Source organism: Epargyreus clarus, unplaced genomic scaffold (genome assembly GCF_041222505.1).
Source record: "Epargyreus clarus isolate Ecla_fem2 unplaced genomic scaffold, WU_Ecla_fem_2.2 ptg000031l, whole genome shotgun sequence".
Taxonomy (NCBI): domain Eukaryota; kingdom Metazoa; phylum Arthropoda; class Insecta; order Lepidoptera; family Hesperiidae; genus Epargyreus; species Epargyreus clarus.
The window spans coordinates 1,327,835-1,343,475 of record NW_027332236.1 but is presented as its reverse complement, the minus strand read 5'-3'; the positions used below and the strand labels follow the sequence as shown (position 1 = coordinate 1,343,475).

Below are 15,641 nucleotides of genomic sequence, written 5' to 3'. Positions count from 1 at the left end.
TATAAAATATTGTGTGTCTGCATCGTGAATTCATCTAAATTAATTCAAAAGCTTCTTGAATTCACCTAAATTTGACACAAAATCTGTATCACGACTTGCAATTTTTCTACAGTATTGATTTTCGTACCAAATGTTGAGAACACCTGGAATTAAGGGCGCGAAATCTAGAAATTTCTACTCGTTCACAGATGTCGCGCGCGAGTCGTGTCTATATAAGCTTCGTGATGCCCGGCCGGCGTCATTTAGCAAATACAAGCGAGATAAGTCAAGTGTTGCACGCTGCGCTTACACCACGTGTTAAAACCGCGTTTTCCTAGTCAAATTGTGAAGTCAGTACAAATAATTTCTAATAGTTGATTTGTGAATCAAGCATAGAAGATGCCGGAAGAAATGCAGACCCAGTCGGCGGAGGTGGAGACCTTCGCCTTCCAGGCGGAGATCGCCCAGCTCATGTCGCTGATCATCAACACGTTCTACTCGAACAAAGAAATCTTCCTTCGTGAGCTGATCTCTAACTCTTCAGACGCCTTGGACAAGATCCGGTATGAGTCACTGACCGACCCTTCAAAACTTGACAGCGGTAAGGAATTGTATATAAAGATCGTGCCCAACAAGAGCGAAGGCACCTTGACCATCATCGACACTGGCATTGGTATGACCAAAGCCGATCTCGTGAACAACTTGGGTACGATCGCTAAATCAGGCACAAAGGCGTTCATGGAAGCGCTGCAGGCGGGTGCGGACATCAGTATGATTGGTCAGTTCGGTGTGGGTTTCTACTCCTGCTACCTGGTTGCCGATAGAGTAACAGTCCACTCTAAGCACAATGACGATGAACAGTACATGTGGGAGTCTGCTGCGGGCGGTTCCTTCACTGTCCGCCCTGACCCAGGTGAGCCCCTTGGGCGTGGTACCAAGATCGTGTTACACGTCAAGGAAGACCTGGCTGAGTACTTGGAGGAGAACAAGATTAAGGAAATTGTCAAGAAGCACTCACAGTTCATCGGCTACCCCATCAAACTGATGGTAGAGAAGGAACGGGAGAAGGAGCTGTCTGACGACGAGGCTGAAGAAGAAAAGAAGGATGAGGAGGAAGAAGACAAGCCCAAGATTGAGGATGTCGGAGAGGATGAGGATGAAGACAGCAAGGACAAGAAGAAGAAAAAGAAGACCATCAAGGAGAAGTACACTGAGGATGAGGAGCTGAACAAGACCAAGCCGATCTGGACGCGCAACGCTGATGACATCACACAGGACGAGTATGGCGACTTCTACAAATCGCTCACCAACGACTGGGAGGATCACTTGGCCGTCAAGCACTTCTCGGTGGAAGGTCAGCTCGAGTTCCGCGCCCTCCTCTTCGTGCCCCGCCGCGCGCCTTTCGACCTCTTCGAGAACAAGAAGCGCAAGAACAACATCAAGCTGTACGTACGCAGAGTCTTCATCATGGACAACTGCGAGGACCTCATCCCTGAATACCTGAACTTCATCAAGGGTGTGGTCGACAGTGAAGATCTCCCCCTCAACATCTCTCGTGAGATGCTGCAACAGAACAAGATCCTCAAAGTCATCAGGAAGAATCTCGTTAAGAAGTGCTTGGAGCTCTTCGAGGAGCTGGCTGAAGATAAGGAGAACTACAAAAAGTTCTATGAACAGTTCAGCAAGAACTTGAAGCTGGGTATCCATGAGGATTCTCAGAACAGGTCCAAACTGGCCGACTTACTCCGCTACCACACATCAGCGTCTGGTGATGAGGCGTGCTCGCTCAAAGAGTATGTGTCACGCATGAAGGAGAACCAGAAACACATCTACTACATCACTGGTGAGAACAGGGACCAGGTTGCCAACTCCTCATTCGTTGAGAGGGTAAAGAAGCGAGGCTATGAGGTCGTCTACATGACTGAGCCCATCGATGAGTATGTAGTACAACAGATGAGGGAATACGACGGCAAGTCACTTGTATCCGTCACCAAGGAAGGTCTTGAGCTTCCTGAGGATGAGGAGGAAAAGAAGAAGAGGGAGGAGGACAAAGTCAAGTTTGAGAACCTCTGCAAGGTCATGAAGAACATCCTTGACAACAAAGTTGAGAAGGTTGTTGTATCAAACAGGCTCGTCGAATCACCTTGCTGCATCGTCACTGCCCAGTACGGCTGGTCCGCTAACATGGAGCGTATCATGAAGGCTCAGGCTCTCCGTGACACGTCAACCATGGGCTACATGGCTGCGAAGAAGCACCTCGAGATCAACCCAGACCACTCGATCGTGGAGACACTCCGGCAAAAGGCAGAGGCTGACAAGAATGACAAGGCTGTTAAGGACTTGGTCATCCTGCTCTACGAGACTGCCTTACTCTCATCGGGCTTCACTCTGGACGAGCCCCAGGTTCATGCCTCCCGCATCTACCGCATGATCAAGCTCGGTCTTGGCATTGATGAGGAGGAACCCATCCAGGTCGAGGAAGCCAGCGCTGGTGACGTGCCTCCCCTAGAAAGCGATGCTGATGACGCGTCACGCATGGAGGAAGTGGATTAAATCTCTTTACCGCCTATTTTAGCCATTTTTGTGATAGTCTTTCATCCGCATCCGGAGTTTCTTTTGTGCACTGGTGTACAACCAAAGACTGATTTAGTTCAACAAATTCCATTAATTAATTACTTAATTAATAAATACTTATGTTAACAATATTTTGTAATTTCATTTCTACAACCCTGATGTACTTTTGAAATTAATTTTAAATTCAAATACACACTACACAATTATACTTAATTTACCTATACAATAATTTTAAGTTTCATGAGAAATACTTTACAATAGATCATTTATTTTTTTATTTAAATGAGTTGCATATTTATGGAAATATTAATTAACTGCACTTTATTACATTATTTTCCAAATTATTTGAGACTAATATACAGTTGCAAAAAGTAAATCTCAATTAGTCTCGATAATATTGGGATTAGTATTGATGGGGTGGTAATTGGTAAATATGGAATTTAATTGATATCGCAATATTACTGATGGGTCAATTAATATCATTGAAAATTTTATAAATATCAAAGGATATATCCTTATACTGTGGTAATACTGGTAATATGGATGGAGCAGCGATTAGTATAGATACAAATAATGCAAAATCCATTCATCTAACAGAAAAAGTCGATAATTTTGTACTATCGAATATCGATAGCCAGATTGATTACTATTACGAATAGTACAAAACCATTGATAGTTTTTAATCAGAATCAGCCTGTAATATTATTGATAATATCGAATGCTTTTGAATGAATATATAAAGTAAATACCTAGTAACTTATTAAAAGTATTGCTCATGGAGAACTACAACAGAACTAGATACCAGTAAATAGTATGATAGTAACCCTGTATAGGTTTTTAAGTAACTATACTCTTTAGTATTGACAAATGGCGACATCAATAGACTATCGAACACCATTAGTAACACTACAACAACTAGACTTGTAGCGCCACTAACAGTATCATCCTAGCCATACATAGATATACCTGTAGTAAACAAATTTAGATCCGAGAACCAAATTTAAATTCATCTGTCTGTCTGACCCGGTATCGAACCTGGAATCCTTTGTAACCGGTATAGTGACCGTTGCGTTGAATGAATCATTAATGAACTAATTGAGTCATGAGCTTTGATATTTTCTTCATTATTATGATAAATAGCTTGGAATTGTGAATCACCTAAATAATCAAGATTTTGTTCTAGTTTACACAAGAAAGATTATTTGTTAGATAATATTTCTCTTTTAGGCATACGTAGATTAGTAAAGATACTTCCTAATTGAATGAAGCCACAAACGGCTTATTAGTAAGTTCTTTTTTTTAATTCTTGACAAATAAAAACATTTTTAGAGAAAATTTACGAATAAATAACTAATACTGCGTAATAAATAAATAATTATTACAAATATTTTAGGGACATTTTAGCACGGAGACGTGGCAAAATTTTTTTACGCAACTATTTCAATTCTCAAAACTGGGTAAATTTTCTTGTTAGGAGTGAGTAATCTTTACTAATCTATGCTTTTAGGTACAATAAGGTTATACAAGTCTGTGATTTGCCAAATACAGCCTGTGTGGTAACTTTATTAGGCTTTATGCAAAAAAGGATATTTTTTTAAGGGGTAAAAATTAAGCAGCAATATAAGGTTTCAGCTTTATTTTAAAAAAATGAGCAAACGAGTATAATGGTTATCTTTTTACCCAAGAACATTAATGATAAGCGAGACATACTTATTCGAATGGTTCCAATTTGGTCCACAGAGGTATCCTGTAGCCAACCTTAGGTAAGAATCTAATCGTATCTGGGTTCGCCTATAGATGTTCATGGAGGGCAGTAGGCATACCTGCAGCAGCTCGTAGGCATCTGTAACCAACTCTATATAGGACGGAACTGAAAAAGACGATCAAAGATGCGATCACTCGTAAGGACTAAGATAGGGCCTCATATGTTGTCCTTGTAGTTTCGGGACCAGAATAGGGCTACGCTATCCTCTGCCTGTCGTAAGAGGCGACTAAAAGGGGGCTTCCGGGGTTGCGGGCGGCAACAGTGGGAGCTCGAACCGCCCGGTAAGCGACCCCGGGAAGGGCGGCGGTATGTGTGGTCGCATACCGTCGTGACCACCAGACGGTGACGTCAAGCTCACCTGGGCAGAGCCCGACGGGGCACAGCGCTAAGAGGACTCCGGTTGCGTTCCGTTGGAGATCCCGGAGTTCTCTACGCAGCACCGAGGACGGCCACCGGGGGCTTTTAGTGCGGTAAGAGTCCCACATAACCCTGTGTCGCTCCCACAGCGCCGGGTACCTTTTGAAGGTTTCTCCCTCATTAACAAAAAAAGGGCCTCATATGTAAATCAGTTAGCATCCAGGCCCTTCCATCGAAAAGTAAGGACTGAGTCACGTTAAAATTACGAGTGCGGGTTGAACGAAATCAATTTTACTCAAAAACATCTAGGAGTTTCCCTTTAAAATTAGGAAATAAGATGCGCAGTTGGCTTCATCGTAGAGAACATAAATTATGAAATCATTTTGGAGTGCTTTATAATGATTTATCTAATGCAGTCCAAGTAAGACCGCGTGAGTCCTCTGAGAGATTTATTATAGCAGACTTCATAAAAGAAAGGTTTTTAATTTATTTGTTTTTAAGATTTAATATTTGTTGTAATGCTGATGTTGTGTTGCTCAACGCATATCATATTTTTTAAAATTTTAAATAGGCAATGTATTTTTTAAGCATGAATATTTCTGTTTTTCTGCATCAAACCGTTACTAAGAAGAGGCATAGTCAGAATCTTGAATTGATATTTACTTTTTTAGTAATATTGAGACCAATCTTTTATTTCGACTGGCATGCTAATAATAACGCCTAATTCTGTTTAATAGCAATGTTGTGCTACAAATAATTAAAAGTGCCTGTAGGAATACGTTGGTAAGAAGATTTTTAGGAATAGATATTTTATTCAGTTATCTGTACAAATACTACTCTATGTAATATAAGGTGTTAGAACTTTGTTTCAAGTTTTCCTGCAATAAATGGGTGTGGCACTATTTTAATTTTTCAATAAAATCAGCATCATTGTTTCAGAGTTTAGGGGGTCGCTTGAATGCTTGATTTTTGTACATTTTCTTCAGTTATATTTAGATATTATGTCTCATAATAGGTAAATTGTGTAGTAAAGGACACATTACTTTTCCGAGATTGGGGTAAATTAGACATACGTTTGCGAGACGTTTCAATTTAGTCTTCAGGGGCAAGCAACGCATCGATGCCGACCTTAGGTAGAGATGTGCCGAGTCAGGTCAACTCGAGACAGTACTCGAGTACTTACATAAACTCGCATACTCGAGTACTAAAAAGTGATACTAGAATACCAGTGATACTCGAATACTGACGGTACTCGTACACTCCAGTCTTATCTATCTTATATAGACAAACGAGTGAATACAACAGCAATTGTGCAAGTAACAACTTGTTTAATTGTTGTTGTGTTGTTTAGATTAGGTACCTTTTATTTTTGGTCTTCGTGCTATTGGACCATGTGTTACAAAGTACTCGAGTACTTTGTAAGTAACTCGAGTACATTGTGAGTACTCTGGACTCGAGTACTGACTCGATTCTTTTTTATATGAATACTAAAGTACTCGAATACCAAAAATGGCCGACTCGGCACATCCTTAACTTTAGGTAGGAGTCTAAGGTTATCTGGTATACAGGTGTTTATGGGCGTTTCATTTGCTCATAGCGCTTATTTACTTGCGTAATATTGTTAATATCATAATTGTTTATTAACATTGACAAAAATCTCTTAAATCAGAATTAATGCACATAATTAAACGCCCATATATTATCATATAAGTCTGTATAAGAAAAAAATGTTTTACTAGACTGACATAGACTGATTTTACAGACCGTATTATCCGCGCCAAACTGCTAGTCCTCTCTGAAGTTGTTGCGAGCAGGTGTAGTCATACAAATTGCTATGGCGACGCGACCTATTTCTATATTCAGAGCGGACTAGCAGTTTGGCGCGGACTATAACAAACAGACAAACATACACAACACCGATTTTATATGCATCCGGTCTTCATAACTCTAAAATATAGTAACATCCAGAATCCATCTGAGCACCGACCAACAATCTGACCTACTTGCTACGATCGATACCAACCTACCTATCTAGCTAGCCACCGCCGACCTAGGGCTTTCGAGACCGTTGTGCAGTATTGATTTTACCAACTTAGGTTCTGTAGAGAGCGTTTTATGTAATTTGTATGTTTTATTGAGAGAAATGGAAATGGTAATGATTAATTAAAGTCAAGGTATGAGTATGAAATGTGAGTTTATCTGTGGAATAAAAAAAGAAATCCTTTGTAAGCTTTTGATGTTTTTACTATATTTATTTATTTATAACTAGCTGACCCGGCATATTTTGTACCACCTCAAAATCTATCAAGTATATTTCATATAAATTATAGCCTATGTTACTCGTGGATAATGTAGCTTTCGAATGGTGAAAGACTTTTTAAAATCGGTCCAGTAGTTTTTGAGCCTATTCATTACAACCAAACAAACAAACAAAGTTTTCCTCTTTATAATATTAGTATAGATTTACATCGAAATACTAACTAAACATTACAAATAGTAAAAATTTATCTCTGTATTTATCTATTTAAAGTCTTAGAAAGGGCTGAACCGATTCTGATAGATTTTTCACTAATTATAAATTGTTAGAAAATCTTCTTTCCGTAAACCACGTATATATTTTTTTAGATGAATAGGTCCTTTAAAATAGGTATGTGGTAGCCCTTGAATGTTAAGGTACAGGGCATACACACACCTATTTCTGTCTTATAGCAGCAGTGCTGTATTTTAGTATGCTGTATTCTGGTTGGAAGGAAAACAACTTAGATTATAATTTTATCCACTTACTTTACTAATCCAGCCCTCAAGATTAGCAATATACCTGTGGCTGGTGATAAAGAGGTGGCAAAGAGGTGATAGATCCCTTTGTGGTACGGAGGCACCGCTGTCACACCTATTTCTATCTAATCTGCTAATATAAAAAGTTTAGTCTCAGCTTGGGCGACCGGAGAGCAATGCATATGCGGATAAGTATGTCCCCTTAACACACCCTTCAGATCAGAACACATCAGCGCTTAACCCGGCTTAACCACACCTATTTCTGCCTCATAACAGCAGTGTTAAGTGCTGCTGTGTTCCGTTTTGAAGGGTGTGGTAAGGGAGACAAACTTTTCCGAGGCGTTCCAGCTTAGTCCTCAGGGGTAGCGGCGCATTTGTGGCCGACCTCAGGTAGGAATATCTAATCCCATCTAGGGTTGATTACAGATGTCCATGGGCGGCAGTAGCCACTTACCATCAGGTGGTCAGCATGTTCGTCTGCTACTCCAATATTATAAAAAAAATACGTACGAGTTCCTATATCGATCAATTTCAAAGATATACCTGGGTGGTTTTCATATGTAATATAATGTACATTCTGGTTTATTTACTTAATTAAATATCATGAGAAAACCTCCAGGTAAGAATTTTTTTCAAAAACGAGATGGTTGGTGTAACTCTTATTCGGCCAGCGTGGTAGACTATGGCCATGCCCAGCAGCGGCCAGTAATGGCTCGACAACGGCTCTAAAATTAGAGCCATTTGTTTATAAATACGCCTAGAATCTAGATATTACGTGATGGCCATGGCCACTCAACCCACGCCATGAATTTTACGTAAATAATACTTCCAGAATAATCCGTTGGCAATTGACTTAATAACGCTGCATTCCTCCCACAAACATGAGTAATAAGTTAGGCTATCCCATAAAAGTATGTTCTAAATATAAATACTAAAGTGTTGCCATTAATAAACTTTCATTACCAATTCGCCGCAAATTTAGGGGAATTTACTAGACATTCTTTTATGTGTCTATTTTGTCTTTTTAGGGTTCTGTACTCAAAGAGTAAAAAATGAACTTTATTACTTCTGTCTGTCTATCTGTCACAGGGCTCTATTTCCTGAACCGTAGTGTGTAATAGATAAACACTTGAAATTGTTACAGAGGGTGTATAACGGTTGCCGCTATAACCACAAAAAGGTACTAAAAATATAAAAAATTAAATAATAAAAAATATTATTGAAATTAAATGGAGATCACCATACAACAAACGACTATTTTTCAGCGTTTTTCGCTTTATCTATTGAAACGTAATAGATAGACAATTCAAATTTTCTCACGGCATTTATTTCTATAATTGAAAAAAAATGAAAGAAAATAATAAATAAGTAAATAAATAATAATTTGGTGATACGAAACCCTTTGTGGACGATATCGACTCGCACCTGGCTTATTCAGTTGGATTGTTAATTCTCATGGCCAAAGTATAGGGGTAGAAATTTCCAGTACTCGACGAGACGAGAAACAGCTGTTTTTCCCTCTCTTTCACACAAGGCAATGTGTACGTTTCTGGACATTTCTCCATTATTCCAGTGTGGCTAGACTTTCTTTGACTTTTGCCGAGTTGCAAGAAAATTATGTACTTTTTTAAATTAACAGTTGAATCGCCGTCTTTATTTTAACAAATATTACTTTTAATTTGAATTAGTTTTACTTTTAATTTGAAGCTTTTATTGTATTAATTTCTAATATTTTTAATAATACCAGGATTTATAACAATTTAAATATTATTATTTACTATTAATAGGGCGTTATTGTATTATTATCAAAAGTTTTTCTTACACACTTATGTGTAACTTACACATAATTATATTTTATCAATTTTAGAAAAACTTTTGATAATAATACAATAACGCCCTATTAATAGTAAATAATTGTAACACGTCTCTAACAAAACATTTTATTCGCTAGATTACAGAATACAATATTATTTTTGCTATTTTTAATAACGAATATCAATAAAAGCGTACATAAAGTGAATATCAATTAAAATACAAAACATTTAAATATATTTGTAAGAATATTGTAAATTTCCCGATAGTATGGTAATATTTCTAGGCGTGCAACCCTAACGTCACGGTTCGTCTGACCTAATTTTGTATCTCTTTCTCGCAAACGGCGTACAGGCGCGTTTGCAATTTTTGTCTCGTTCTCACAACCTGACGCATATGGAACGATCTGTTATTGGTCGTTTGTCGAACGTTCTAGAATATTCGATGGCAGCCTCGTTCCCATTGGTCAGTTCGCGTATGGCGTAGAAAATTCTGGATTCTCATTGCTCCGAATATATAAGCGCGTCAAGACGGCGGGAAGTCAGAATAATTTGAAGCGCGAAACTGAGAAGACAAGATCGGTGCAAACCGAAGAGTTTACACAAGCGATTAATATCACAAGTGTTATTGCAGACGAGTTTACTAAATAAGAAACAAAATGCCAGCTATTGGGATTGATTTGGGAACAACATACTCCTGTGTTGGTGTGTGGCAGCATGGGAACGTGGAGATCATTGCCAACGACCAGGGAAACCGCACCACGCCATCATACGTCGCCTTCACAGACACCGAGAGGCTGATCGGCGATGCGGCGAAGAACCAAGTGGCCCTGAACCCCAGCAACACAGTGTTTGATGCCAAGCGACTCATCGGCAGGAAATTCGACGACCCGAAGATCCAACAAGACATGAAGCACTGGCCGTTTAAAGTTATCAGTGATGGTGGCAAGCCGAAGATCCAGGTTGAGTTTAAGGGAGAGGTGAAGAGGTTCGCGCCGGAGGAGATCAGCAGCATGGTGTTGACGAAGATGAAAGAAACCGCTGAGGCGTATATGGGTTCAACTGTCCGGGATGCTGTCATCACTGTCCCCGCATACTTCAACGACTCTCAGCGGCAAGCGACTAAGGATGCTGGAGCCATCGCTGGATTGAACGTGCTGCGTATCATCAACGAGCCCACAGCAGCAGCTCTCGCTTACGGCCTGGACAAGAACTTGAAAGGCGAGCGGAACGTGCTCATCTTCGATCTGGGCGGCGGCACCTTCGACGTGTCCATCCTCACGATCGACGAAGGGTCTCTGTTCGAGGTGAAGGCCACCGCGGGTGACACGCACCTCGGCGGCGAGGACTTCGACAACCGTCTGGTGAACCATCTTGCGGACGAGTTCAAGAGGAAGTATGGGAAGGACCTTCGTAGCAACCCACGCGCGTTGCGACGCTTGCGCACAGCAGCTGAGCGTGCTAAGCGCACTCTCTCCTCGAGCACGGAAGCCACCATCGAGATAGACGCGTTGTACGAAGGCATTGACTATTACACGCGCGTCTCCCGTGCACGCTTTGAGGAGCTCAACTCTGATCTGTTCCGTGGCACCCTGGACCCCGTAGAGAAGGCCTTGAAGGACGCCAAGCTTGACAAGAGTCAAATTCACGACGTCGTGCTCGTGGGCGGCTCTACACGCATCCCGAAAGTACAGAGTTTGCTGCAGAACTTCTTCTGTGGCAAGAAACTGAACCTCTCCATCAACCCAGATGAGGCGGTGGCTTACGGTGCCGCTGTCCAAGCCGCTATCCTGAGCGGTGCCCAAGACGCCAAGATCCAGGACGTGCTTCTGGTGGATGTGGCTCCTCTGTCTCTCGGTATTGAGACCGCGGGCGGCGTGATGACCAAGATCATTGAGCGCAACTGCAAGATCCCCTGCAAGCAGTCGCAGACATTCACCACCTACTCCGATAACCAGCCAGCCGTCACCATCCAGGTTTACGAGGGAGAGCGTGCTATGACAAAAGATAATAACTTACTTGGCACGTTCGACTTAACCGGCATTCCACCAGCGCCACGCGGTGTACCGAAGATCGACGTAACATTCGATCTTGATGCGAACGGTATTTTAAACGTTTCTGCTAAAGAGAACAGCACTGGACGCAGCAAGAACATCGTGATAAAGAACGACAAAGGAAGACTGTCGCAGGCTGAGATCGACCGCATGCTCTCTGAAGCAGAACGGTACAAGGAAGAAGATGAGAGGCAGCGGGCACGAGTTGCGGCACGGAACCAGCTGGAGTCTTACGTCTTCAGCATTAGGCAGGCTTTGGACGACGCGGGTGAGAAGCTGAGCTCGCAGGATAAGGACGCCGCCAAACGAGAATGCGACGAAGCTCTGCGCTGGTTGGATAACAACACTCTAGCCGAGAAAGAAGAGTATGAACACCGGTTTAAGGAGCTCCAACGTGTGTGCTCACCAATCATGAGCAAGTTGCATGGTGCTGGTCAGCCCAGTGGACAGGCGCGCCCCGACGGACCCACGGTAGAAGAAGTCGACTAAACTAATCAAAAATCTCCCCAAAGAAACTAGTCGTACCTTACAGTATTGTGATTTATTTATAAGACTGATTGTTAATTTAAACCAGCAGTAATTGATCATCTGAATAAAGAAATTAATGTGTTATTTTGTGTTTTACTTTACGACAACCTTTCAAAAGCCTTTTAAAAATTACTGACTACTTTTGTAAGACATAATTTGAATATAACATTTTTTAAAACTCAAATTACATACTCATGGTACATATTACTATTTTTTTACATAAAATTACACAGTCAATATGTAGAAATACAATTATTATATATTCGAATAAACTTCAGAAAATTAAGTTAATCTTGTTTATATGTTTGCCTCTCCGGGATTGAAGCTGGCACTCTGCGGGACAGAGTGGTACGTTACGTCACAATACTCACCTATTATGCTCGTACGTAATATTACCATCGTTGAATTATATTTATCTAATAAACAATACACATAAATTCACATAACACAAAAATGCATAGTACTTATAATTCAATCAAATATAAAATTAGTAATAATCATAGACTTACAGCTATCTCAAATTGTATTTTTAATTGATCTTTGGTCTCTGTACTGTTGTATACAAAGAAAAACAAACAAATATTCGAATGTAATGCAATAGTGATTCGAACACTCACTAATGTGAATGAAGAGAGCCGTGCATTACATTGTATTGTATTACACGTGCACAACGTGTAATGCTTCGATCAGAATATAAAGTTGGTATTGTTGATCGAAGGTGTAATGATACAATTTATAATGTTGCGGTAATTATCGAAAATCCGTGATTGAATACACTTAATTCTTCCTAATTAATCCAAGTTTAATTGATATATTATAAGAACTTTTTTAAGATATAGGATTAGCAGACGAGCATGCAGTCCAGCTGATGGTAAGTGGAGTAAGTGGCTATTGCCACCCATGGACATCGGTAATCTACCCCAGATAGGATTAGATATTCCTATCAGAGGTCGGCCACAGATGCGCTGCTACCCCTGAGGACTAAGCTGGAATGCTCCCTTACCACACCCTTCAAACCAGAACACAGCAGCGCTTAACACTGCTGTTATGAGGCAGAAATAGGTGGCAGTGGTGCCGCCGTAGTCGAACCACAAAGGATTCTACCACCTTTAAGTGAATGCTCGAACATCAGTCAATGAGGCAGTCTTCCTATTATATTACAATGTAATGTAATGTATTACAACTGAATTTCAGGCAGTAGATAGTATTCCAAGTTATTATTAATACAGGGGCATGCTTCAGTTCTTTAGTTTCTAAAAGGCGTCTTAACGCCATCTGTTGAAAGTTACAAGAACTACATAGACATAAAAGTTGTGAGGTATGTCTTCTAGATGTCGCTTCTCTCTTTCAAAGTACAATATCGCTCGGAATTTGAAATCTATTTCTTTTAGGATTGTATAGCTAAATTTAGATTAATTATTTCAGTAATTGACAATAATAAGAACGAAAGTAGGACACATTGGCTAAATTTAGTTACTGTATAGTATATTTTACGTACTTAAACGTGTTTAGATATTATACAACTAGTCTACTCTTCCTATGTCTGAAAATTTTTGAGTTAGAACTCTTATATTTAACTTACATTTCGTCGCTATATCTTATATATAAAATTCTCGTTTCACAATGTTAGTTACCGTACTCATCCGAAACGGCGATACCGATTTTGATAAGATAAGTGATAAGGGTTGTTCACCCTTAACATTTTATTTATATGGCAACACAGCGTTTTGCGGGTCATATTTGCTAGTAGTATATAATATTGTATTTTTATAGAATATTAGAGTAGCAGACATGCTGTTAACCTGATGACATGTGGATATTGCCACCCATGGACATGTGCAAGCAACTCCAAGTAAGATTAATTCCTTACCTGAGGCCGGCGACAAATGCGCCGCTACTCCTGAGGACTAAGCTGAAATGCCTTGAAAAAATATGTGTTTCTCACCGCACCCTTAAACCAGAATACAGAAGAGCTTAACACTCTTGTTATTAGGCAGAAATAGGCTTGGCAGTGGTGCCGCCACAGCTATATCTGCCTCATAACAGCAGTGTTCTGGTTTAAAGTTGACATACTTTTCCGACGCATTCCGGCTTAGTCCTTAGGAGTAGTGGCGCATCTGTTGCCGACCTCAGGTAGGAATTTCATCTTATCTCGGGTTGATTACAGATGTCCATTTGCGGCGTCACTTACCATCAGGTGGACTGCATGCTCGTCTGCTACTCTTATAAAATAAACAGTCTGTCTGCAATGGTATCTTTACAATCTTTATGTATTATTTTGTTTCGTACCGAATCGATGCCGCATGATAACAAACCACATTTCAAAAGTGACGCAAAACACATATCTTGAAAACGTATTTCTTATGATATAAATGTAATATACTACCTTATTGCCGCATGTTTGCCCAAGTATAGTCCGCGTACAACTGCTAGTCCGCTCTGAATATAGAAATGAATCGCGCCGCCATAGCAAATTGTACGACTACACCTGCTTGGAACGACTTCAGAGCGGACTAGCAGTTTGGCAACTATACATAAGTAAACCATGCAAGGTTTTGCAATGAAAGACAATAAAGAAAACTAAATATTAAAAGAATTTCCTTATCTTGTCTTTCATGTCATGGCTCCATCATTGTCACCAAGTGAAATGTAATACACTCGTTAAGACAAACCATATGAGCCCACACACAAAGGGTTTACTAGTAGCAATTGAGGAGTTCCCTCCACCTGGCCTTCATGGTCAGATCAGCTCGATGGCGTCAAGTATTTCATTCATTTCATTTGACGATGGTAGAACCCTCTGAGGGTCGACTCCGGCGACACCACTGCCACACCTATTTCTGCCTCATAACAGCAGTGTGAAATGCAGCTGTGTTCTGATTTGAAGAGTGTGGTAAGGGAGACATAATTTTCCGGGGCGTTCCAGCGTAGTCCTCAGGAGTAGCGGCGCATCTGTGGCCGACCTCAGGTAGGAATATCTAATCCTATTTGGGGTTGATTACAGATGTTCATGGGCGGGAGTAGCCTCTTACCATTAGATAGATAGATAGATAGATAGATAGATAGATAGATAAGATAAACTGCATGCTCGTCTGCTACATATTATAAAAAAATAAAAATATCTATATAGTTACATATTTATAAATTCACGAAGTCTGAAATAGACATAACCATTTTATTATATCAAGTATGTTAAAATGAACTTCCTAAAATTGTTTATTTATTTCGTTACTTATAGATTGTAAATGAAGCAATTTTTATATTAGCGCATGCCTTAAGAAGTAGGCTATAAAAGTACATAAGGTAATCGGTAATGTTTCTTTTTTTTTTTTTTTTTTTTTTTATAATATAAGAGTAGCAGACGAGCATGCAGTCCACCTGATGGTAAGTGGCTACTGCCGCCCATGGACATCTGTAATCAACCCCAGATAGGATTAGATATTCCTACCTGAGGTCGGCCACAGATGCGCCGCTACCCCTGAGGACTAAGCTGGAACGCCTCGGAAAAGTCTGTCTCCCTTACCACACCCTTCAAACCGGAACACAGCAGCGCTTAACACTGCTGTTATTAGGTAGAAATAGGTGTGGCGGTGGTGCCGCCGGAGTCGAACCACAAAGGGTTCTACCACCTTTTTTAAATCTACGTGTGTTTCTTTGTTTAAATCTACGTGTGTTCGTGACTGTGTGTGTAAAATGGAAAAGTAATATTTATGTAATATTTTGCTATAAGTATAGTTATCGCCAAACTCCTAGTCCGCTCTGAAGTTGTTGCGAACAGGTGTAGTCATACAATCTGCT

General features: G+C 40.3%; 2 protein-coding genes across 2 annotated transcripts; both read left to right on the top strand.

Annotated features, from left to right (window-relative positions):
* Nucleotides 1-226: 226 nt before the first annotated feature.
* On the top strand, nucleotides 227-2,684 carry Hsp83 (Heat shock protein 83). Its single transcript, XM_073089854.1, has one exon. The coding sequence runs from the start codon at nucleotides 379-381 to the stop codon at nucleotides 2,530-2,532; it is 2,154 nt and encodes a 717-aa protein (XP_072945955.1). The 5' UTR covers nucleotides 227-378; the 3' UTR covers nucleotides 2,533-2,684.
* Nucleotides 2,685-9,795: 7,111 nt separating this feature from the next.
* LOC140754761 (heat shock protein 68-like) lies at nucleotides 9,796-11,927 on the top strand. Its single transcript, XM_073089848.1, has one exon. The coding sequence runs from the start codon at nucleotides 9,921-9,923 to the stop codon at nucleotides 11,802-11,804; it is 1,884 nt and encodes a 627-aa protein (XP_072945949.1). The 5' UTR covers nucleotides 9,796-9,920; the 3' UTR covers nucleotides 11,805-11,927.
* The last annotated feature ends 3,714 nt before the right edge of the window (nucleotides 11,928-15,641 follow it).

Bases quoted from the DNA above. Each gene is read 5' to 3' on its own strand.
- LOC140754761 (XM_073089848.1), top strand. From the start codon at position 9,921: ATGCCAGCTATTGGGATTGATTTGGGAACAACATACTCCTGTGTTGGT.
- Hsp83 (XM_073089854.1), top strand. From the start codon at position 379: ATGCCGGAAGAAATGCAGACCCAGTCGGCGGAGGTGGAGACCTTCGCC.